General features: G+C 41.0%; 1 protein-coding gene across 1 annotated transcript in view; it reads left to right on the top strand.

The window, feature by feature from the left end:
- Window positions 1–11,282: 11,282 nt before the first annotated feature.
- ntm (neurotrimin) overlaps window positions 11,283–26,938 on the top strand; it is a 376,487-nt gene continuing 360,831 nt past the window's right edge. Inside the window, exon 1 of the mRNA XM_062406741.1 lies at window positions 11,283–11,477. Within this exon, the coding sequence (XP_062262725.1) occupies window positions 11,417–11,477 (61 nt within the window). The 5' untranslated portion in view covers window positions 11,283–11,416. The remainder of the gene's footprint in view (window positions 11,478–26,938) is intronic.

Genomic DNA, 26,938 nt, shown 5'->3' with positions numbered 1-26,938 from the left:
GTCGAACGGAACTGCCCAAAGAGCTCAGAGACAGAATTGTGGAAAAGCACAGATCTGGCCAAGGTTACAAAATAATTTCTGCAGCACTCAAGGTTCCTAAGAGCACAGTGGCTTCCATAATCCTTAAATGGAAGACGTTTGGGATGACCAGAACTCTTCCTAGACCTGGCCGTCCAGCCAAACTGAGCAATTGTGGGAGAAGAGCCTTGGTGAGAGAGGTAAAGAAGAACCCAAAGATCACTGTGGCTGAGCTCTAGAGAGGCAGTAGGGAGAGTGGAGAGAGTTCCACAAAGTCAACTATCACTGCAGCCCTCCACCAGTCTGGGCTTTATGGCAGAGTGGCCCGACGGAAGCCTCTCCTCAGTGCAAGACATATGAAAGCCTGCAAGAGTTTGCCAAAAAACACATGACGGACTCCCAGACAATGAGAAATAAGATTCTCTGGTCTGATGACAACAAGATTGAACTTTTTGGCGTTAATTCTAAGCGGTATGTGTGGAGAAAACCAGGCACTGCAAATTTACCTGCCCAATACAATCCCAACAGTGAAACATGGTGTTGGCAGCATCATCAGCATGATGCTGCCAACACCATGTTTCACTGGTGGACCTTAGACTGGGTTGAAGGTTCACCTTCCAACAAGACAATGACCCTAAGCACACAGCTCAAATATCAAAGGAGTTCAAGATTCCAGATTTTTATTGTCAAATGCACAACAATAACATTAAGCAGTCGCTGGCAATGAAATGCTTGAGTCACAGGCTCTCTTCTAGCAATGCTCAAGTAATTACAACCCCAAAAAATAAAATAGAAATAGTATAAAATAGAATATCAACTTTTAAAGTTTTGCTGACGTTGAGATGGAGGTTGTTGTCCTGACACCAAGATGTCAGGGCTCTGACCTCCTCTCTGTAAGCCTTCTCATCGTTGCCGGTGATCAGGCCTATGACAGTGGTGTCATCAGCAAACTTGACGATGGTGTTGGAGCTGTGGGTGGCCACGCAGTCATGCGTGAACAGGGAGTACAGGAGAGGACTGAGTAGCAGCCCTGGGGGGCACAGGTGTTAAGAGTCAGGGTGGAGGATGTGGTGCTGCCAATCTGCACCGCCTGTGGTCTGCCCGTCAGGAGAGGCGGTGGTCTAGTGGCAGAAACTTGGACTATGGGCAGAGAAGGTCTCTGGTTCGTCTCTGGTTCAACTCCACGGAGAGAAAACAAAAGACGAACCTGGATTCATCTGTCCAAAAATCCAAGAGTCTCCCTACCCTGTCTAGGGCCCCTGAGCAAGGCACCTTACTCCCCCAACATCTGCTCCCCGAGCGCCGTACATGGTCGCTCACTGCTCTGTGTGTCCTGCACACAGATGGGTTAAATGCAGAGGTTAAATGTACCTACCATTGCATGAGGGTGTTGTGCATGTCTGTGCATGTGTTGGGTATAAATAAACATATCTTATCTATCTTAATCTTAATCTTAGGAAGTTCAGGATCCACTCATAGAGGTTGATGTTGAGCCCAAGGTCTCTGAGGTTGGTGACCCTCTGGTCCTGGTGGGAGAGGGCAGTGTGAAGGGTGAGGGAGATGGCATCTGGAGTCGACCTATTTGACCTGTAGGCGAACTGAAGTGGGTCCAGAGAGTCAGGGAGGGAGGAGGTGATGAATGGTTGGTGGTTGGAAACGTACAGCATCAGTGAACTCCTGAACATAACCTTAGCACAGCTGCAGCAGCGGTAAGGTGGTAAAGGAAGAGGTATACTATCAACAGCGGAAGGTACAGCAGCGCCAAACCCAGATGCGTGTATATAAAAATGTAGCACTGAAAAAAGACAGCTTAGTGCTTCTGACTTGGCACTGGTGTGGAAACTGGTGTTTCTGTGACTGATGAGAGGGATACTCCATGGAGTCAACAGACAAAGCCCATTCCATCGCTCACAAAACTGACAGGATGCTTGTTGGTGGAGGCCTCATCCATTTAATTATGAACTGTGAATATGTCAAATGTGAGTTGGGTGACTTTAACAGTAACACCCTGTCTGTGTCCTTGTGGTGTGGGACACACATGTCCACATTGTTTCAGCTGTGTGAATGCAAATTTGTCCTGGGACACAATGGGCTTATTCAGCTGACTTCCTATGACACACCACAGTTTCATAATGAACCAAAGTATTATTTACACTAATCCATGTTTTCCATATATTTATTGATATTTGTCTCCGCCATAATATCAGCACTGACTAACACATATTGAATTTGTCTTGTGTTTTTTGTGCTTGTTTTTTTTTGCAAATTTGTTAAAATTGGTTAAGCTCACTAAGCCTCCCTGGCGCCATTCTCTTCTCACACAGGCACACACAAACACATGGACAACGGACATGTCTGTGCAGTCAGACAGGCTAAAAACATAATTTGGTCTTTGTTAACAGAAATGACATACACATATATTTGCATATTTACCAGGAAAGTGAGATGGGATCAGAAGTGGTGACAGGAGACACATTGTAATGCCAGCTGTGAAATCACCATCTGAGAGCTGTTCACTCGTGCGCAGATCTGTCAGGACAGATGTTTAAACAGTAAAGGTCTGAACAGTGCCACAGACAGGGTGAAAAACAATAACCTTCACTGTTCTCATTGTATAATACAATTGTATTAAACAATGAACAGGATGTGTAGTGTCTCAAATATTAGTGATACTGACCACAACCAGATATAGAAATACTTTGTTACATGTTACAACAGCACAACACAGTTAGCAAGTGAATAATTAAAAAAGGTAACAAAAACTATACGGCTCATATAGTACCATAGATGAGCGTTGTGGTGGCTAATCAACTCTCCCTGGATTAAAAGGGCAGCAGCTGAGCTGCCAGAGAGGGTTGGGTGACACTCGTGAGAGACACTGCTAATCTGGAGAGATAGACAGCAGAAACTGATCCCAAGTTTAGTTGTATGTTGTGATCTTGGTTTGAGTTAATAATAAAATGCTGAAAAGTAAGTGGTTCGTCTCTGTACCACAGTGGCCTGCTCCTGTCCCTGCCTGCCTTATTGCATCTGAGCCGGTGGCGAGCGCGGCATTAGATGCCATGTGTTGAACAGGCAAATCTATTCTTTCTTTCTTTACTCCCACCATTAGGTTATGTCTATTTTCTGCATAGTTAATCAACAGTGTTATGGGGAACAAATTAAGCTTAGTAATGGTTTCAGTCTGCTCTGAGCCAGCTTGGTCAGAAACACAAATTTATGTAACAACAGCACTTACATACATAACCTCAATGTTCACCTCAGTCTCACATTGATTTCTATCAAAATGTTTGGCTCCGCAGTGCCCTCTGTCTTACAGTAAGTGATAGACACACAAAACTACAACGAGCCATCACTTTTGTTTTGATAGAAGCAAGCAAGGGAAACCCCCTTGTTTAAATCTATAATATAATTTGTATGTATATAATCATGTGATCTATGAGTGTGATTTAAAACACACAACGAAATAAAGGATAGAGCATACAATGAAACGATGGACGTTTTTCCATCGTTACACGATGTGTCGGATCATGAAACTGTGTTGCTCCAGTCACTTTTACACTGAGTCCTTACTGTAGGTCGTCTCGTGTCTCTCTCTCACCTTCCGATTATTGAGCAGCTGTGGTCCAGTAATAAACTCAATGTCACTCTTAGCGAGTGAAGGCCTAATATAGTCCTGCGACTGCAACCACGGAAGGCCACGCAGCTGCATCGACGGACTTGTTTTGGTTTATACTTCTCTAACGTGCTGCGCGTGTTGCAACGCAATTCACCGCCAGAACCATAGGCGGAGTAACGTTTTTTTTCAAAGACAAAACACACAAAGAAGAGACGTCTTCTTCTTCGTCGACTGTTTATTAACATCGCCACTCCGGCTCCTCATAAGCCTATTTCTGGCGGACAAATCGGCCAGTCAGTGACGGGTTATACAAGTGGTCATACTTTCGGATCTCTTCTGCCAAGTGCTCTTCTATTTGGTCCATATTCGTTCTTCTAAATCTTCCGTGATTTCCACGTATTGTGGGGTATGAAACCGGAAACTAGACTCCGGACGGGATGTAGTAAGCAGACCAATCACAAGCCTTGCGGGCTGCGTGAGGCTTGCGTCGCTTTGTGTAGTTAGAAAAATTGTCGGACGTACGCAAGCCGCGAGAGGGCTCGAAAGGGGCGTGCTCAACGCTCGGAAAAAAGTGGAGATGATTGTGGACTTCAGAAGGAACCCAGCCCCACCCACCCCCATCACCCTGAGAGACGCCCTAGTCGTCACTGCGGAGTCCTTCCACTTCCTGGGCACCATCATCTCCCAGGACCTCAAGTGGGAGCTGAACATCAGCTCCATCACCAAAAGAGGAAACCAGAGGATGTTCTTCCGGCGGCAGCTGAAGAAATTCAACCTGCCAAAGACTGTGATGGTGCACTTCTACACCTGCATCATTGAGTCCATCCTCACCTCCTCCATCACCATCTGGTTCGCTGCTGCCACCGCTAACGACAAAAGGAGGCTGCAGCGTATCATCCGTTCTGCTGAGAAGGTGATCGGCTGCCATCTGCCATCTCTACAGGACCTGTTTTCCTCTAGGACCCTGAGGCGTGCAGGCAAGATTGTGGCTGATCCTTCCCACCCGGGTAACTCTTTGAGGTTCTTCCCTCGGGCAGGAGGCTGCGGTCCATCAGGACCAGAACCTCCCGCCACAAGAGCAGCTTTTTCCCGTCTGCAGTTGGCCTTATCAACAAGGCCCGGGACCCCCACCTGACTCTGTCTTCTATTCCGCCCCCTCACCCCAAGGATGTGTTAAATTAACACATTATATCATATTATATTATACTGCATTCATTGCATATGACAATCGGACACTGTTTACTGTTTTGCATTTTGCATTTCACTTTTTACTTCACTTTTTTATATCTTTTATCTTCTATATATTTTTATCCAGAAATGTTTATGTAAAAATAAATGTTACTTTGTATAAATATCGGAAAAAAGTGAGTAAATAAGAAGTAAACAGTGAGTAAATATATACTGGTTTTCTATTTTTTATTGCCTTTCCTATGTATGTTGTATTTATTGCGTTTTTATGTTATTGTGTTTTTATGTCCTATGTTCATTGTATGCACCAATAACCAGAGCAAATTCCTTGTAGGTGTAAACCTACTTGGCAATAAAATACTTCTGATTCTGATTCTGATTCTGATTGCGTGCATGCGTGCGTGCGTGCAACCCGACTATAATTTGGCCTTAAGTGAGGGCGAAACCCTGGGGCCTGTGTGTGTGAGGAGTGCGCCAACACACGCACACACAATTTCCCTCGCTCCGGGTTTTTCACATGATGGCTTATACGATGATGATTTAAAAAAACGCCTTATGTTACAGAATACTTAAATTTAGCCCAACATGTGTCTTGCCCAACTCATAACCTCGGCCACACATTAGATCTAGTCTTGACCCTCAGTCCGAGCATCAATTCCTTGACCTTGAAAGATGATTTTAACTCTGACCATCTCAGTAAAGTTTGACCCCCTGTTCCACGTTGCCCAAAAAAACATCAAAACTACTAAAAGCTCAGGCAGCTTAAATAAACATAGTGCCTCATAATTCTCATCTAACTTTTCCATAGGTATTCTTGACCATAGCACTTACGAATCATCCGATCGTAATGTTTTACTCAATGGCTTCACTTATCTCTCTGAAACTACAGTGGATTTCATAGCCCTTTCTAAAACAAGACTGAAATCACCTGTGAACATTTCTCTTTGGGTTGATGGTACAGGATCTCAAAAGGCTGCGCAGAAAATCAGAAAGGAATTAAATAAAGACCAAATTGCATGCCCACTGCTTTATGAAAGACCTCTTTACATATAATAATAGTGTTAGTTAAGTAGCAAGAGCAAGATATTTCTCAAAACGAATCACCAACAATGAACATAATCAGTAGACTCATAAACCCTGCTCCTTCTGCCCTACTGGCCACTTCAAATACTGACTAAAAGTTATATTTTTTAAGCAAAAAATCGTTGATATCTGATCTCACATTTTACAGACTACAACTGCCATTCCAAATGTTGCAGAGCATCCTGTCTGTCTCATTGTCCTTTTCTCTTTCTGAACTCATGGACAATGTATCTCACATGCATTCGTCTTCCAGCCCTCTCTACATCCTACCCACCTCACTCCTAAAACAATAAATCAGTACTATTAGCCCAAGCCTTCTCAGAAATATGAATTGCTCCCTTTCTTTAGGCCATGTCCCTGATAAATTTTAAGAAAGCCAGCATACAGCCTTTACTGAAAAAGCCAAATTTTGACCAATCACTTCCACAGAATTATAGGCCCATTTCAAACCCCCCCCCCCTTATATACCAAATTCTTGAAAAGGTGGTTCTAACCCACATTTGAGCTGTGTGACAATATAAAATTGTTTATAAATTCCAGTCTGGCTTTGGCAAATTACACAGTACCGAAACAGCTCTCCTTAAAATTACTAATGATTAATTGATGTCTGCCAAGGCTGGTGATTGCTCCGTATTACTGCTACTTGATCTCAGTGCCACATTTGACACCATTGATCAAAACATTCCCATTTAATAGACTAACGCAGTGCATCAGCATATCTGGAACTGCCATTAGATGGTTCAAGTCCTATCTCTCAGATACAGAAATTCCTTATTCCATTGGAAACAACATCTCCTTGGCTCAACTGATCTGCGGACTCCAACAAGGTTATATTCTTTGTCACATCCTATTTTCGCTATAAATACACAGTAACTCTACAGAAACAACTGCACAACTGCAAATGTACAGACAAGTAATGTGTGCGGTAGAAATAACAGACCTCTCTAACATTAGCATTTAGCAAACAGAAGGTCCAGGGTCCTGTCTCCTCTGGTAGTGCAGCCCACACACTGAATGGAAGTGGGGAAAGTCCAATCTAAGTCCCGGGAGATCATGAAGGAAGCATTGGGGTGTGGAGTCTCTGCCCTTGTCGCTTTGTTCCTCCTCTGTATGCTCTGTTTCCTTGATTTCTAAGAAAGCCTGTTGTTCTGGTCGCCCTGCTAGCCGGCTTCAGTGCAATCAGCTGGTCTCAGTGTAGCTGACTGAAAGATGTAGTTTGTTGGTAAAGGGGGAAAAACAGACCAGACCCCTCAACTAACTAGTTCTTTTTACTCTTTACTGGAAGCTGAGATCTCAGAGGTGTGTGTTCTGGACATTTCCTGAACAAGTGCTTGGTGTGACAGTAAGAGTCAAATGAGACAATGTGTTTTCTCTTTACTATGAGATTAAAAGCTGAAAAAAAAAAACATTAAAAACAGCATAAAGAGGGAACCATGAGAGGGAACCATGAGAAAGCCATGGCCACAGTTTCTGTAAGTATGTGTTGTGTTTAATAACCTGATTTTGTGGACACTAGACATGATTTAGCTCCTGTGAACACACCCACAGTTTTGGTGAAGAGTGCATTGAAACTTAAAATAAGGCACCTGCCAATGAACCACACCTCCATGTCCACGTTAGTACTGTTTATCATCGTACATTTCAAGTGAATAATGAATACCTTCATCACCGATGCATCTTGTAAAGCTCTCAAAGATGGAGAAGGTGAAAGGAAGCACGAGACATGAGTTGGAATGAGAGGACATCACAAGCTCAATCTGTAACACAGTAATATGCATTCCAAGAAGTGCTCATAAGAAAAACATGTGGAAAGTGTTTGCCTTTCATATTTATAATGCACTCCTTCACAGCTAAAAGGAGCGACTTGTGCTGCATTACAGTTATACAGTTATGTGGGCAATTACATATAAGGCAGGCAGACGACACAGACAGAAATATGTAAATCAACACAGAACCATAGTTTTATTTAAGAAGATAAGAACTGAAAGATCAGAAAAGAAAAGTAAGACGCAATAAGTGGCATGTATCATTGCATATGTATTTATGTCATTTATCAGGGGGATGATGAAGTCTGATGCAGTCACTCCATCCCGCTGGTACAGCAATTAATTCCTCTCAATTACTACCTCTACATTGATAGTCATCTTGCATACCCACTCCAGTTTAAGTGCAATCCGTGTCTTGTTTTTATATTTGTTAGGGTATAAACGTGAAATATAATTTTAAAACAATGATAGTGTGTGATTTGTGTGCCTTGGTTTATAACAACTTTAGTTTCCCTTTACTGCTTTCACCTTTGCATATAACTGTGATGCTCTGCTTGTCGCTTCTCTTAAATTAAACAGAAATCGTGCTGAAAAACCTCCAGGCTTCTTAAGGACACACATAAAATGATACAAAACATACTGTCTACGTCCATAAAACTGTATAATACAGTTATACCAACAACAAATAACCTCCCAAATGGAATTGCGGAGGAGATAAAAATCCCCCAGGGGGCAGACATGCAGGATCAGAACAGACAGACACCAACAGCAGAAGTAAGTGGCTGTAAGCCTGTGCTCTTGTAAATAAACCATCACTGCAGTAATTGCAAAGGATACAGTGGCATGCACTGTTACTGCAGGTTATGTCTGACAAGATCATCGAGATCAACTTGTATGATTTACTGACATGCAGATTACCAGTTCTGATAGAAAATAACGACCTGCAACTTGACCTATATGGAAAATACTGCTTGTTTAAATGGTATAAGTGTTATATGATTAATGGGGCATGTAATATGTCATCTCTGTTGTTGGACTAAACTCTATTGTGGCTGAATTGGAGAACTTCTGAAAAAACGGCCGCTGTAATGACTGTTCTGTATTTTCTGTAACATTCACATTCCGTATATTTATGGTTGATTGCATTTGTGCCTGTGTGTCTCTGTGTGCGCTACAGACAGATATACCTTCTGCATGTGAATTCATGAATTCATGGATGAGTTTAGTTTAGAATTTTGATTTTTGTGTTAATCTTTTTTCTCTCTAGTGTCCTTCAAATCTGTCCTGAAAAGTTGTATGTCGTAATAACATCTTGTTGGAATTCAGCAAAAAGGGTTTCACGAAGAAGTGCAGAGGTGCACAGACAGTTGTATTACGAATGCTCTGCTGCAACACATGATAACTTGTCCTTATTGTGTGTTTGCAGATTTTGAATATCTATAACAGAGGGTGTTTTTTCTTCTCAAAGTCAGGAATCAAATCTCCAGTGATTGAGTGAGTTACTTGTGTTGCACCACCAACACATACAGAGTGTGTCCAATCTGCTTGGCTTGTAACCTTTCAAAGTGAGGCGATATTGAGCAGTTCAACCCAAGAGTGATCCCATTGCAGTTTGTATCATTTTCAGCAGGAGAGACGAGTCTCACTGAGAGCTCATACATCCTCATAGCTTTAAATCTTGAAGGTGGGCATGGTTGATGCTAAGTGCTAGCATGAACATTATAATGACTACAGCCAATCACAGCTTCCTGCTTTGAACATAGTCGGCTCTTGTGCTATCGTGTCTTGCAAGCTGTCGACGTGATGCTTCCGTAAAGTATACAGGAAAGAATCTACACAACCAGATGATCACAGGTTCACCAGCTGCCCCTGTCTCCACTGTTCAGGCTCTTTCTGACTTTTGATGTTTCACAGTACCTGCATTTGCATTAACGTGATTTGATTTGCTTGCGCCTGGGTTTGAGTATTTGTTTGAATGCAATTTGATTGGGTCCTGCCTATGCTGCTGTTTAATTAGAGCTTTTCTCAGCACGCACTGCAAGTAAAGGGAAGTAACCGAACCTGAAACATATTTCTTGTTCATGACCTTCATATTTGCCGTACTGTCCTGGTCTTTCTTCTTAGTTTGAATCATTGTTTTTCGTGTCCTACAAGTTCAAATGTGTCATGGTCAGTGTATGTAACTAGCACCTGGTATCCAATGTGGCTGATGGGCTGGGGATAGTTGAAACAAATTCTTAAAGATGAACAGCCAATACAGACCCCAACAATTTCTACTGTTTTAGTTTGAAATATACACCATATATAATATTAAGGTAATTAGAGTAACCGAGATTAATTGTCCCCATGCTATCAGAGGTCTTAAGATGTAAAACCAGCCTTCACATCAAAATAAAAGCCAGATTCGAGTGAAGCATCAGAAAAATCACCAAATAAGAAAAGTATAATCTTCTTATCCATATTATCTTCTCTTAACTTTATTCTGGGAAAGATGGACCCCCAGGCTGACAACCAACCACGCTCATCTGCTGGTTGAATGAGGGCTGAAAATCAAGGGGTAGATCAAATTGACCTGAAATAGTGAGGAAAGAAAGAAAGACAAAACTGAATCCACAAAGAGATAAATAAAATGAGAGGAAAACATAAACTTATATACAACCATACTAAGTAACTAAAGTTAGTTGGTCTCACCAAAATTAAAACTGTGGGAGTAAGGGATATTTGAGCCAATAATGGTTTGCACCATGATATGTATATCAGACCGAAAGTACTGAAACTTCAAGCAGCTCCAGACCATAGGCAGTATCCTTCTTGTGACAGTATGTTGGACTCAAAGGCTGTGAGAATCATTGAGTGGTATAAGCTTTGTGGCCATGTCCAAAAATGTTTACAGCCTCTCGAGTTTCTACATGAGGGAAGGCCATTGAGGGGGAGCCAACAATTTGTACCAGTGGGTCCAAAATTGATTGTGGGGCAAATTAAATTCTTGTCTCGGGGCTCCAAACGATTTCAGAGTGCCATATGGATACACGTCCCCTAGAACTGTGATACATCTGTGGAACTATGACTGCCGGAAGAAAGTTGATTTATCTATTCAAAGTCTAAAATCGAGCCAAATCCCAGCAGACCCATAAAAATATGGATCAGATATTAAAGATCTGGGCCACTCTTCTGAATATGAGACAACATGCTTGGTCTTTCTTGTTTGCGAAAACCAACCCTGTTGATAAACGTTGGGAAAAACTAAAAAACTGCATTAAAATCGTGCGTCTCATGGACACGTCCATCTTTCTCCTTACTGGCGCTTCATGTGCTGGATGAAGACGAACAGCCCGCGGTAGGTGAGGATATGTGCTGCTTTCCATCAGTGGAGAACTGAGGGACGCGAAGCTCGCTGCATCCAACCGAGGCAGGACAGGAAGCGAGTGGATCACATCTTCCACAATAAAAGCACCACCCACTCTAACAGACCGCAGGACCGTCTCAGCACCTTTACTGGAAGCTGTCACACCGGCAGTGCTTGGTGTCAGTAGCGCGGGCTTGGCTGTGGATGCGCTGCCAATAGGCTCTCAGCTGAAGGAGGGACTTTGTGGAGCGCTGCGTTGGTGGATGCTTTACAGTCAGACAGGAGCACCGGGGACTTGAAGAAAAGCACTTTTCGGGATTTTCAGAGACTCGCAGGCTATTGCTTTTGTCTTCCCAGCCAGACGACATCACACAGCAGACAAACCGATCGATAACCATGACGAACCCTGTGTACTGGGCTGTGCTGGTCGGGATGACCGTCCTGCTGATGGAGCAAGGTAAGTGATGTCTGGTCTTCTCCTGGGAGCACTTGTTATTGCTCCTGTCTGTCACTTCTTCAAGTAGCTCGCGCACGCTGCGGACACTCTGTTTTCCTACGTTTGACTTGAGGATGTCTTCCATGTAAGCCGCAGCTTAAATGTAGCGATTAGTGAAGTGCGGCTGAGCCGGTGCCAGTGGCGTGGTTCGAAGTATCCGACTGTGCTTTCAATGTATTTTTACACCTGTTATATCAGGCTACGGCAGCATCCTCTCTTCTGCGAAAGTTCAATCCTGCCAAGATCATTGTCGGCTGTGTCAGCGTTGCTTCACATGCGCCTGTTTTCATGCTTAAAGCAGAATAACAGAACTCATGTGCTGTGGATATGTGCGGCTTCAGCCCCGCAGGCTGCACTTCAATGCACCTGCACTGTGCGGCTGTCCTTTTTACGCCTGTGGCTCCTGCGGCCGCGGATCATCCAGACGCACGGCCAATCTGCCGGACGGGAGGTCTTTGCTGCAAAGTTGATTAAGCATTAGTTCTTAATCCATATTGACTGCGCGCTCAGGTCATCCAAGTTAAGCCATGCGTCCTGCGGGCAGGCAGGAGTTGCTGGCGGCTGCACGGTGAGCAGTGGGGCTGCTCAGTGCTTCTGACCTTGTTTACACCTGACATTAAAAATCCAATCCAATGAGAAGATTGTGGCTCGATGGAGGTGCACTTTAAAACAATCAATTGGAAGCCACCTTTGATGAAAATTGCATCTGCATCAGGCACAATCAACCTATTGTGTGTTTGCCTTTGTTTGCTATTAGAGCTCCTTCATCAGCAAACAATAAAGAGGGAGTCAAGGAGACATGGATGATGCTGAATTCTCCTTTGATGAAGTCAGTCAGAAGTCACCGGTACATGAATAAATAGACAGACTGGTGAAGACATGAATGAAGTGGATGAGTCAATGACTCTATAGTGAGGAAACAGGTTTTCATTTCTTTGCACTTTATAGATGCACAAAATACTGCTGTCCAGAACCTCCCTCTATATATGTATGTGCATCCTGCACAATGAACTAGAGAAACCAGAGATCAAAGAGCCCTTTTAATTAGAATTATATAAATCTAAATATATATTCATATTTCAAAAAAATATATATAATCATATCCTTTACAGAATTATACATGGCCCCCGGAAATTGAAGTTGAAAGTAGAAACACTTGTTATTAAGGCAGTGAACCTGTGCCCTTATGTTTTCCAAAGCGAGCTGACTTCAGAATAACTTTTTTCATCAGTACATTTTTTTCCCATCTTCTGCTGTTCTAAATGAAGCTTGCATTGAATACGAGTTACAAAGAATAAATGGAAACTCAGTTCAAAATCTGCAAAAGAAAAAGTGCCACACTGTCCTTGCATAGAGAGCTCAGACACAACTGAGACTCTTTGCACTTTTCAACCTAATTATGTACTTGAGATGTGCCAGTGGTTAGAAAACAATGGAATAAATCAAGTGTTTCACTCTGTGTGGCGTAGCAGATCCGCGCAAGCTTGTTTTAACCCCACTTAATGGAATCAGCACATATACAGTCACTGTCAATGCATCATAGTCATTATTTCGCAGCTGCTGGAAGACCCTGCTTACTTGTAAATACCCAAAATAAGCAAATCCCTTGAACAATAAGCAGCTATACGGTGAAGGCGTTTTGTGTCACCTAGGTCTGTGTTTAATACACCTGGGAAAAATGCTCCTTTCCAGCCCATTTGGAGTTTAATTCATTCTCCAGACAGCATCAAATGGGTTGAAGACATTTGCATATCAGCAGATCTTTTGCAGAATCAGAGATATGTTAGATTAGATAAGTTGGAATTTAAATGGTCCCCATGGGGAAATTGGGTCATTGCTGGACCAGAATTGGAGACAGATAAGGAGAGATCCCAATATGGGGAATTTTTGATAAGATAACAAATAAACAGAACCGAAGAACACATGGAGGGTAATGAACAAATTCATTAAAATCAGTGGATTTACAGGTGAACAGATGTATTCAGGGTATCTGTACATCACCATCTCTCATTATGAAAGACTTTATTTCATTCCTGTCAGGGTTAGTATAGGATACAGCTTCATTTTATTTTTATTTTTTTTCAAACCCACTTAGTGTTTTTTAGTTCAAGCTTTTGAATTCAGTACATTTCAAATGTGACCTCTGCATGATCTTGCAAACGGTCATGCAGAGATCACATTTTATTTAAAAAAATATATAAATATGTGAAGTTGTACAACTACCTTCCATAAAAAGAGTGCAGAGAACAGGTCATGAAGAAGCTGAACAGCATTGGGAACCAAGGTTGTCTTCAGTGCATTCAGGCTACAGGATGTAACTGATCGAAAACAGAGAATGGGATATGTGAGGAAACTTGTACATTCCTCTACGCTAACATTACCATCTGCTTCTCAGCCAATGGCAAAACGTTTCATTTTGGCCTTTGGGCTTGTTACTGATGAATTACAGTAATTGTTGGATGTATGGCTTGTTTGCTATGGGGCTCTGTGGTGGAAGAAGAAGCAGCAGCAGGCGGATCATGGTTTGATGACATGTCTGATTCTGGGTTGTATGCTTGTTTCTTCTCTGGGTGTGGTCTCTTGCAACTGTTACCACAGCCAAAAGTGATAGGGTTCTGGACTACACACCACAGGTGCAGTAGTTTAGCTAGGTGAGGTGGTTGAATTAGTGAAAGAATTAAGGGGGTCTCAAGTTGTTCTTTTGTAAAAGAAAGTAACTTCTTGATAATCAGAAATAGAAGCAGGTATGCAGATTACTGTTGGTAGGAGAATTCATATTTTGGCTCATACACAAATATGAAGAGAGACACGCAGAAAACACTGCAGGTCAGAACAAGGCATGTGAGGTGGATGTAGAGATCAGGGCAAATCATGGGAGCAGAGAAAACCAATCAGGCTCGATCCATTGAGATGTTAAAAAGCATCCCAGGCTGAAGCGCTCTGCTAGTTGGCTGGCTGAGGCTGGAGCCACTGTGGCAGCAAGCACTGAGCGTCTGAATGGCGGTCGACACGAGTAAGCGCGTCTCTCTGTGCCCCTCAAGGGGATGGGCCTCAGGCTAGGTTTGCTGCGGGTCTGCGTCAGCTTGCTGAACAGAAGGTGGGAGGCTTTATCCGAAATTAAGATTAGTTCAGTTTCACATTGATGTATTTTGCAACATTCTTCTTTCTTTCATTATTTTGACACAGCGATCATTTCCAGGAGACCATCAACATAATGCGCAGCACATCAGTGTCCCACTATCTTTTGTTTTTCATATTCAGGGGAAAAAAACATGCGTGACTATGTCAAGGTTTAGGTTATCGTCACAGTGCTCTCTCACTGAACTCAGCCCTGCCTGGTATTCTGCCATCTATTATGCTTGGCACAGGCAGCTGCTTACAGACTTCTGTTGGAAGCAAACCATGTTCTTATCCAGACAAAGAAAATAACAGCATTTCTTTAAGAGCATTAATCCAGTTTAAGATAAACACCCGGTTAATGAGTCAGCCTTACTGTCTAAGAGGGCTGTTTCCTCCCCTCTCTCTCTCTGTGTGGCTGAGACCAGACTGTGTTGGCTGTGTTGCCAGGATGCAGCTCAAACTCTTCAGCAGTGTTTTTGCGGCCGAGACCTTCGCAGGTCTGTGCATTGTGCCCTTGTCCTTCCTCCATCAGTCCGTGTCAGCCAAAGACGAGAATTATAGCTGGCTAGATCAAAATTTGGAGCAACAGCTGTTCTTGGATGACCAGCTGAGAGAGCGGAGATGGATAGGGGTGGTGGTAAGGGACCCATGGTGTGCTTGTTGTATGCAGCCTGTTGTTAAAGACATCAAGATCATTGTTGACGGGTAGAGTGTGTTCTCTTCTTATCTCAGGGATACAGCTATTCAGCAGGGGTCTCAAAGAAAAAAAGGGGCTGAGTTGCCATTGTAAAGAATGTCGTGTTTGTGTCTGTCTCCCTGGAGCACCCTCACACTTAAGGCCATGCTGCAGAATGCATGGGCAGAGCATGGAAATGGCCAACAATGCAGGGAGATATCACCACATACTTTCAGTGGTGTGATATCAAAATGTTATTAATGGATGTCAGGTTAATTGGCCATGAGAGGCCATTAACACAAGAGATCACCCTCACACACTCTCCTATCAAGATGTATTGATGTGTGTATTTTACCATGAGGCACTGGGATGTATTTCTCTGATGCACTCTTCCTGAACCTTCCTCAACTCCACTGATTTACTTCCTTTCCTCAAACCCCGCCCCCTGAGCCTGGCATGAACCTGTGGCATACAGCTGTGAGCCGCAGTTAGCCTATCATTGGCCTGTCACTAAAAGAGGTTGGAATGTTGAGAACATACACTAAATTCCATCAAAATAATTTAAATCCAATGCAGGGAGTCTTCGGCTAATCTGTAGGGCCTCATTTAAACTAACAGCTGACTGATACATTTGTTGTCATTAACGTATACGTTAATGACAACAAATGTATCAATAAAAAAGTACTACTACTATAGTAGTAGTACTTTTGTATTGATATTTTGTCAGTTTTCTTTAACAGAAACTGTGTATTCATTATAAAATCCTACTTATTAAAAAACATTATTCAAATCTATAATCAGTCAGTAGCTATACCATAACTTTAATGCTAGGAGTCATTTAATAAAATAGTAATGTCTAATTTGATCTCTTCCATGTATTCTACTAGTATTCTGCTCACTGAAGATACTTATTTGTATTAGTCAGGCTACTGAACAAACTTTTCATCATCTGAAGCTTAATGCTAAAGTCAGTATCATTTAGTATTTCTAAAACTTGAAATACTGAGGCTGAACATATAAGATTTGAACACAATATGTTTTGTCTATTTAATATGTTCAAAATAACCTGCTAGTTGTCTTTGTTTCTCTATAACTATTGCAGTGCCTATTGTAAACATGCCTGTTTGAAACTGGCAGTTTGCTTGGGCTGAGATCATGGTTGCAGCTTTCTTTCAGAATCTGCAAGAGACTTGTACAAATGTTTTGTCATAGTTTAGTGAAGCTCAACTCAGTACGCAGATCCCTGAACTATGAATCAGTTTTCATTGTCGTGAACCCTGCAGCTGTCGGCAACGACAATTTCACTTACGTTGATGAGTTCCATCCCTTGCTGCTACAGAGCCCTGGTCATCTGTTTATTCAAAGTTTATCAATATTGAACATATTGCTTGTCCAAATCACATCAAATTTGACACTGCGCTCTTTGTGTCCTTGACAATACACATTTCAAATGTGAAGCCGATAAGATGAATGCTTCTTGATATGTGTTCCACACACAGAGATTTCTGAGATATGCCGTCAGTATAAATTGTTGTGTCAGAATGGAGCTGTCGTTGGAAGTTATCTGATCATGCTTGTTACTCTGTAGAGGAAGTGAAATCACCTTTTCCTCTAGGTTATCAGAGAACGTAGAAAAATACATGTTTTCCTTGATTTGCAGGCTGATTGGCATGCTGCCCTTCCCCCAATGCACAAACAGCAAGGCGGTGTTTGACTCTGTCTTCAAATTTAATAATAGTCAATGTATAGCATATCCGAATCGCTCAAAATTCGACATAGCAATTCCTTAAGCCCTTAATAATCCACACCCTGTAGGAAGCCATAAAATGAACAGTTCCCATCAATTGGTTGAAGAGTATACATCTACCTGTTTTCTTTGGTTGACTCCATGCCTAGTATTTTACAAAGCTGGAAAAGAGTGTTACAAGACAAGCAATAACTATATTTTGAATTCAGACGAATAATGGTGGGTGGCTGTATCTCAGGGGGTAGAGCAGGTCTTCCACTAAACAGAAGGTCAGTGGTTGGATTCTCGGCTCCGCCACACGTTGAAGTGTCTGTTGGTAAGATACAGAAACCCAAATTGCCCCCGACGGCTGTGCTGGCAGTGTGTGAAGGAGATGTGTGAATGAAAGACAATACCCGTGGTTACAGCACTAAATGTGAAAATGTGAATGTGAATTGTAATTTAGAGCCCATTGAGTGGTTGTTAAGATTCATAAAGCCCGATATAAATGTAGTTTATTTGCCATAAGAGTGCATCTCTAAGTTTCCACTTACAAATGCTCAGATGTTGAATAGTTGCTATTTATCCATGTGTATGAAATAGCAATGGAAATAAGTGTGTTGTGAGGCTCCCTGTACACACAATACAAATGGCCCCATTCTGGTCTGTTGAGTCTGCTATGACTGGCAAAATTGGCATTGTATTTGAGAATACAATGCCAACAGTGTCTGTTTCAATACTAATATGAAAATATTCAAAATGAAGGCCTTAAAAGTGTTTGTGTCTGTGTGGCAGAAGATGCTGTGAAAATGACAGCTACCTGTAAAGAATCCCAGTAGACATTGGTCGAGGGATACCCTGGACAGGTCACTATAACGCAAGTTCTGATGTATGGAGGCTTGATTGCTCATGCAATGGCTGCAGGTTTGGTTTTCAACCCCGCCCGTTAATGCATGTCTTCCCCACTCTCTATCCCCCATTCACGTTTAATTCTGTACTATCGAATAAAGGATAAATATCCACAAATTATCTTATTAAAATATTTATTCATAAAATGAACCCGAAATCAAAATCGGAAACCACTGAAAGGTCTTTTTTTATGCTAGTGAGGATAGCAGGCCTGAGGCATTACATTTTAAGATTGTCCATCTGTCCCATTCTCGTGAATTTCTTAGTGAGGGAATTTCACAAAGCTCTGACCTCACAAAACGTTTTAAGATTTAGAATTTGTCAGCCTACACGCTGTATTGCCGTTATCAGGGAATTACTGATGTGGCCACATTCATCCGAAATTTGTGCTATAATAATAATAATAATAATAATAATCAATACTTAATCAAAGGCCTGAGTTGTAAACTGAGAGTTTCTGCTCTGTTCAGCAGTAGAGTCACATCACAGATCAGTGGATTCCATTGCTGCTGATAGTGTGACTATGATAGGACAAGTCAATATGTGTGTAGGAATGATTATTAAGGTTATTATGCAACACAATTGCCATTTATTTTATTTAACCTTTTTATTTTTATCTTATTTTATTTTGTGTCATTCTTGTACTTTATGATTGTTGTGGTACAACAATAAACTTGGCTAACTCAGGAACAAAGAGGGGGGCCTTGACAATATTTCCTGCAGGGCGCTGATTCTAGGTTTTTGTTATCGTGGTTCCAAGTCAAAAGGTTGCCCTGGTTATGAAACTTGTTTTCAAATTAAACCTCATCTTGCCTCTAATCACAATATGATATGAGGGGAAATTATACACATTATTAGATAATGACTGACTCTACAAATGTGAAATTGCCACTATTCTGAAAGGCAAATTGCAAATTGAAGGTAATTGTTATCAAGTTGTCTTTTTCATTCCAGTGGTGGGAAGCAAGCTGCATATTGCCTTCTCTGTCTGTATTCATCATTGCTTTTGTTACGTGCTTAGTATTTTTTGCATTACAAATCACAGGTGAATAATTTCTGAGTTAATTTACTACTTCTTAGTTTGGGTCAATTATTGATTTGCAGAGCTTGAATGTCACTGAAGACACATTTACAACTAAGGCTGCATTGTGTATCGAATTAATAATTTTGCAAAGAAGGAAAACAAAAAATCCCTGCAGACTGAGGAAAAACATATTTCTTGAATATAATGAAATCATTAGTGTACCTTTTCCGTTGATTGTATAAAATTGCAAAAGGCCCATGGGTAGTAGAAAACAAATACACAGATTTATTCCCTTTTTAAATGGATATTTGAAATTCAGGTGGTATAAACATTTGTGTAAATGCAACATAAGCAGAAAACACTGTTTCAGTCAGATTTATCTTTATTTTCAAACTTTGGAGAAATGCTGAATAAAGTCCCTTGTTTACATGTGGCTTCACTTTGACATCATAGATATGCAGCGTCATCACACAGTAGCAATTCCTACAGTTGCACAAAAGTAAAGGCTGAGTTTCCTCAGGAGCTTTTCCTGCCTCACAGAGTTTGCCAAGTGAAAATGGTCATGTGACTTGGTGGCCACAAGGGACCTTGCCAGGGAGGGCTGATTAATAAGCAGCAGGGATAGTGACTTCAGACTGTGTCCATTCACCAGGTTGTCGTGTGTGAGGAATGCTTTCTCTATGCACAGCCTCACAGAGATGCTGCTGGATGTGCATGGGTGTCCTCAGGGGTGAGGGAATGGCAATGGTTGTTTAGCAGAGTTACATTAAGCTCTGTGAGATTCAAACTCTTCTGCTGTTTTTTACTTCTGACACAAAGGAACGACATTTCTAAAGAGTTTACAGGAGCTAATGCAAAGAGGAAATCGCTTAGAGGCAAAGATATATGCAGTGGCAAGTTATGGATTTTATATCAACACTTTCTACAGCTTATTTACCTAATCTAACACATTTTTTAATTATTTGTTTTTTAGTGAAGCTTATAACAGTCAATAGAATCAGAATGATGAAGGAACAAGACATTAGGCTAGAGAAGACAAAGCCTGAAACTGTGACCTCTAAAACAAATCAAAATAAAAAAAATTTAATGTGCAGCATGTAAAAGGGAAATTTAATTTAGTCAAGTAGTTTTCCAACAGATTGTTGTACAAGTTTGTGAATAGACTTTTCTCCAGCTATTTGTATGTTTCAATAGGTTCTTTTGTCTTTCTGTGTGGGTAAGGGTTGATTAATCCTGAAGGTTGTACTATACAATGTGTAGTTCAAGTTCATGAGGACTTGGTTAGAACATATGTGACTCAGAAGTGAGAGAAGTTCAACTAAATAAAAAAAGTATTTTTGGTTTATTAGCATCAATTAGAGTGTCTGGATGAATCTACATTGTATTTCTGATGTCATAGCGGACTATTGCTTTATGGGAGCATTTTAGACAAACACTAGGTAACAAACACTAGTCAAAGCAGAACCAAAAAGGGGCTTGGTTAAAAAAAAAAAGAAGAATATCCCTAAAATGAACCATGTGTTGGACCTGCATCTATCCTGACATTCCTCTCATATGTAAAACTCCATTGTCTGCATTATAATCAGCTTACCTGTACTTCTTGTGCCTGGAATGTATAATAGGTTCCCTCTGTTTGCACAAACTATGCCTCTTCCACCTGCACTGCTGATACGATCAACCTCTTTCTGCTACTATTCTTTTCCCACCTGATTGTGGAAACGTCCCAGCCTTTCAGAACCATTTATAGCCTGAGAGACTTCTCTAAATCTTCCATGTGTTCTGTGTTATGTTTGAAATCTCAAGGGAAAGAAACAGATATTTAATTTAGGTGGGCAGGCAGTAGATACCCACATCAATCATACACCATCATCTGCCCAGATCCTTGACATCAACGCTGTTATGAGGACACCACTTGAGACTCGCCGTTTCCCTGGCATTAATAGCAGGAAAGGGTCTCACAGTTGGAGGCTGGTTTTGCACTGGGGGCACTTAACTAGTGCAGTGATATGGTTGCAATTTTCGGAGCAGATGGCCAAGTGAGTGGTTAGCAAGCACATGGTCTGTGGAATAATCTGAGCGCAATTACAGAGGGCTTGACTGGGTATTTGTGTGGAGCATGAGAGATAATATTTCAATTAGTGCTACCATTGATTGGGCTGGAAGCCCCTTGGCACAATCCTTTGTGCTGCAATCTGGAGGAGTGTTAATAGAAAGCATGTGAGCCTCCTGAGAGTAGGGATCTTTGGAGAAGATATAGATGTCATTTTTTTTCTCCTCCTGGAAAACCTTGTAGTTGAGTTGTAAAGTCGTTGACCCTCTCCGAAACTGTGAGCAGCTCATCATTCCCTCTCTCCCTTTGGTTACTGTGTGTCTACTGCCAGAATGTGCAACTACTATGGATTAGTGTTGTTTCTGTTTATTCAATGTGATTTAATGTGTCTAATGTTCCTTGATGTTCCACAAATAGCCTCTCAGAGGACATTAAAGTCTACTACAAACAATAAACATAATTTCTGATTCCCTGCCGGAGGACAGAGTGTGCTGGTCTTATCTGAATCACTCCCCTAACCTTGTGATTGATGAATGCAAAGTTAACAGAGCAATAAAGCTGATATAAGTTAAAACAGACCTACAGGCTCCCCCAGTGTCACAAAGAGCTGATAAGAGAGCTTGCTGAGATGTTCTAAAAGCCTCCATACGCTTTGTATCACTGGTTGTTGTTCACAAGTGCATGCATTTGCAGGTCCACAACCAGATATGTAAACCCATTAATATTTAACCATTATTTATATCCAGGCTTTTCCACATTATGGATACCATGACAGTCATGTTTTAGTCTTGAACGATTCAGCTGAAGAAACAAGCACATGGCAACTCTGTGTTCAAGAATATTCATGTAATATAGAGTGGCCAAGAAGTGTTGCTGTATTATAGTGTTGACCAAGTGGCTAGACCAGCTTACATACCCAAATATCTGAGAAAATGTTACTTCTTGGCGTCTGGCCTGGTGTGCTGTGCTTTGGAGTCTGCACTAAAGTAGATTTGTAATTGCAATCACATCAGCAGCAGCTGTCTAAGATGAATCCTGATGCCATTTAAAGGGCTGATTAGAGCAAACGCATAGAGCTCAGTGAATGTACTGCTTTCAGCCTGTTAGGGCTTCCTGGTGGTACCGCATCACTAATGACCAACAGCAGGTTGAACATACCTGACTGTGCTGCAATTGCTCTAATTTCATTTTCCTAATCACTTTGACATGGTTTTACAATAAAATGTCTGGCATTCGATTTTCTGTCATAGTTGCAATCAACTGCTGTCTACAAATCACGTGGAGAAGGTCTTATGGTTTCTCTAGGGCTTTTTAATTGATGCGAGTAGTGAGTGTGTATGAATGACAATATTTTTCCAAGAACAAAAAATTGAAGATATCATTAGCATTTGCACTGAAAACTTACTTGGCAGCCAAAGTTTTATATAACTGTTGTTCCAGGACTTCATTTACACACAGAGACTCCACAAAGCCCCTTCCCATAGACTTGTCAATGCTCATTAAATTTCACGGGAGCTTATGTTGGACTGCTTTATAATTAATTCTCAATGCTTGAGTGGCAATCTTAATAGTCTTTTAAATGGTCAATACAAAAATGAATGTTTCTCATTAATCAAAATCCCATTGCTGTGATTTCTGCTAAGCCCTTTTGTTGGTCTTGCTATAACACACTGTTCATTTAGGCCAACAAAAACATTGTGACTTTGTGTTCCCCTCTCATAATGTGGAAATCCTTAGACCACTAAAGTGTAGTATATTGTTTTCCTGAAAACGGAAAGCACACTTTTCGTGTGAAAATAAGCTTTAATAATGAAGCCCTGCCTAAAAATACCTACTGGTCACTGTCCAACTCTGCAGGAATCCTACAGGTCCAACTGGGAGTGCAGTTAAAATAGTCATAAAATCAGTGACTTCTTTGTGAATGTGTCATGACCAACGTCGACATTGCTAATTTGAGAGAGTACAAACTGCTCATTATTCCACCTAGTGTGAGAAATCTACACCACAACCTGTATGGAAGAAAGAGATAATAGATCAAACCCAAGCAAGCTCAGTGGGCAGCTACTGCTCCCTCCTAGCCAGATGTACACATGCCACTATTCCTGTTAATACCTACGATACATTAGGCATTTTAATTATTACCTAGTTTATATTCTCCTTTGCTGTGAACCTCTGAACAAACAAAGTTTTACTCAGACCTCATGTCACTGGTTAGCATGGTCAACTCACAGCAAGAAGGATACAGGTTTGATTCCAGCTCGGCTGGGGTCTCTCTGTTTGGAGTTTGCATGTTCTCCCTGGGACTGTGTGGGTTTTATTCGGGTACCTGGCTCGCTACCACATTCCAAAGACATGCTCTAACGTTACCATAGTTATGAATGTGAATATTCATATTTTTGATGGCCCTGCGGTACTGGAAGCCGTCCAGGGTGGCCCCAGCCTCTCGACCAATGTCCGCTAAGATTGCCTCCAGCCCAGCCAAGTGACCCTCAAAGGATAAGTGGAGCAGGTAATGCATGGATGGACTGGAGAGGGCCTTTAAATAAATATCTGTGAATGTTTGAAGAGGAACTCTTCAAACATTCACAGATATCCTTCACTTAGACTGAATGATTCATTTAAGATTAGATTTGATCAAAGGTCAACAGTAAAGGTCACTGTGAACTCAACACATGTTTTTGGCAATACTTAAAGCATGAATTTGCTTATTGTGACAAAATTCACATAATACATGTTATTATAAGTCTTCAGCAGCCTAAATATATTATATCTAACTCGTTTTTGTGTTTCTTTATGTTTTATAATTAATGTTGGGTTTATTGTATAGTAAAGACATTACCGACAGAATCACATAGCACTTTAATTTCACATCTACTGGAGCAGGGAGTTAGGTAGAAACTCAGACTCCAGTCCCTGCAAGACTGGTCGCAGTGGTACACCGGGTTATCATACCATGTTAATTTACTTATTACCTGTATTGAATTATCCCTGTGTGCACCTCTTCTCCTTGACTGTCTTTGAGTGCAGAGCACACATTCAGAGAGAAGTCTCAATCTCTGTCTCCTGAAAAACATGAATCAAAAATTTAAATCAGCAACGTTGGATTGCTGTGGGGAAATGAACGTGGGCTTGTCCTTGAAGATGAATATCAAATGTGGACACATAGTTGCTGCAAGGAGAAAACACATCAAACATCTTCTTCTTTTCGTGCAGATCAAACAGTGTCCCCTTTATTACTTCAATCGATCAATCATTAAATGCAGAGATGAAAGCAACTCACATCACAATTGCTTTCTTCCACTTTAAGGGAATGCACACCTGTTTCTCAGATGGTTGATTTACTGTCTATCAATTAATGAACACTTCTTGCTTTTTAACTATTGGATCAAATAGGCATTTTAAATATGTAACTTTTGGGCTCAGGGGAATTTCCCTTTATTTCATATATCCATATAATTGTTTGTATATACAGACACTGCTTCAGTTGAGAATGTGGTTGGTGAAGAAAGGCATGTTTGAGAACGCACCGCCAGTGAGGAAGTATCAAACTTGGCATCAACATAGACTTTCCTATCGCCACCAAATCTCCTTTTAAGAAAGCTGGAAACATTACAAACCATACTCTCTTATTCAATTTGGATATATCGTTTTTTTGCATCATACACTTTCATTATTCAGTCAATAATTAAAATGTTTCTTAACAACGTGATTGTTTTTAACCAGCTAAGAATGAGAGCAGAAGAATTGTGGAATAGCTTGAAGGTATGTGTACAGAATGTTGAGGGATTCGTTTGTAAGTATGTAACTTATTGCATCATGTGGGCTATACGGTACATAAACACAGGATTTGTGTCTGTTTAGTATCTTAAAATCTGACCCACTTCTTCAGTAAATATATAGAAAATATCCTTACTTGTAAAAACTTCATTTAACCTACTTTTTCCATTTACTAGAAACCCATCTTGGCAGAGCAGGGTCAACATCAATTATAAAACAATCTTTTAATAATTTTTCTAATCTTTTGTTCTGTCAAGATATTGCCAGAAAATAAGCCATGGTTTACAAACCATGAAATAAAAGCAAGTGAAATTTCACAGTGAAATAAAAGCAAGCAGCAAAAAAATCCACTTGAGAAACAGCAGTTGTGCAGCAGCTTAAATTTGACTGTCAGGGAGTATGCTAATGTTAGAAAAATATACATATTAACCATTGTCCGCCGTGGCTTAGCTTATCAAATAGCTTGGAAACAGGGGGACACAGTTGGACTGGCTGGGTTTCTAACTTGGCTTGGTACTGTGAGACTTGTTGTCAATTTGAGGTCGCCATGCAACCAGAAGAGATACCACAAACTCACTGCCTTCAGTCAAGAAGCTGTGAAGCTCATGTTAATGCAATGGCCTGGTTGTGTTCTTTCAAAGTCGAGGGGAAACAGATTGCTGTTTTTGTTTTTCTAAATCAAAATGAAAGTATTTAGTTAGTGAGCTACTTTGATAGTTGTGAAGGGGAAGGGAAGTCAGTTTTACAAAACTGAACATTCACACCCCCACAAACAATGTCCCATGAAACACTCTGGGCTGTTGCACTGGAGGATTCACAATATTCCTTGACAAGATGTTAGGGTTGGATTCCTAATTTGCTCTTTTTGTATTTGACTTTGTGGATAGTGTGTTCGAAGTTTGGGTCTTTAACACTTGTTATTTGGTTGAAGATTTGCTCCAATTTTTTTCAGTTCTTTTATTTTATTTCAATTATTCATGGTCTCTATCAAAATTGGTCATCAACGATTTTTGTTAACCTCATATAATAGATATCATGCTCATGCTCACCAAGCCTCATTTACAAATGGGGCTTGGTGTTGAGGGCTGCACGTTATTTACAGTGTCAGCTCCTTCTAAAGAACAGAGGCAGTCACAGGGAGACAAGGAGTGAGCAGACGGAGACAGCTAAAGGAAATCTTTCAAATCTGGTTTTCAAAGATGCAGCTGGCCAACAGCTGACTGAAATATCCAGCAGCCAGTTCTTCCACATTCCATCTCCACTGTCTATTTTTGCATCTTGCTGAATTTGTAATTACTCTAAGTATAATGATATAATATTTGGTTATATCTATCTACATTATAATTATGCAGGTAATTTAATGTAAATATTTTCCATATGGTGGTGATTGTGTGTCTGCATGTATGTATTTTAGTTTAGCCGCTACAATCAGTATTGTAGGTGATGGTTCAATTCAATAGCAAGAGATGACTAATTAAGGAACTTTAATACATCGCTGGTTTAATGTTTGTTTCCAGCATCCACTCAAAAAGATATTGACACAGTGAAATAAATGTTGTAGTCTGCATAGCATGCAATGAAAGTTTTGAGCTCATGCAGAAAGCGAAATATGTATAGTAACCAAGTATCTTGACATGAACCATTAAATCATATTCCAGAGGGCATGGACTGTTGGTCATGATAGAGGTAACCTTAGAGCGTACATATGGACATGACCTAGAAAAAAAGGTTGTGCATAGATAGTTAAAGAAAAATATGAACAACTGGTATTACACAGTGTTGCGGAACACCCTGACCACCTACCCACTGGTCCCACCATCTGTTTTGATATTTTATAGACATAAAGTCCATCTGGTTACATTTCACCTTTCAGCAGTAGTGTCCATATTCACCCAATGAAAAATGTATATATATACTTCGTCTGACACTTCAGGTCAAGTTTTGCAGCAAGCAGAGTCTAATCTCTGAATAGCGGACCCTCATCAAATGACAAGGTGGAAGAACTGGTGTGGAATCAAAAAGATCAAGTGGCTACATTTCAATTTTAAGTTGACGCCAAAAAGAAATCTGAGAACATTAATGAGGCAAACTTCAAACTATGTCTGAAGAAGGCGGCACTGTTTAGACACACACGCTCATG

The sequence above is a fragment of the Platichthys flesus genome, chromosome 15, assembly GCF_949316205.1.
Source record: "Platichthys flesus chromosome 15, fPlaFle2.1, whole genome shotgun sequence".
Lineage (NCBI taxonomy): Eukaryota > Metazoa > Chordata > Actinopteri > Pleuronectiformes > Pleuronectidae > Platichthys > Platichthys flesus.
This window is presented reverse-complemented; position numbering and strand designations above follow the sequence as displayed.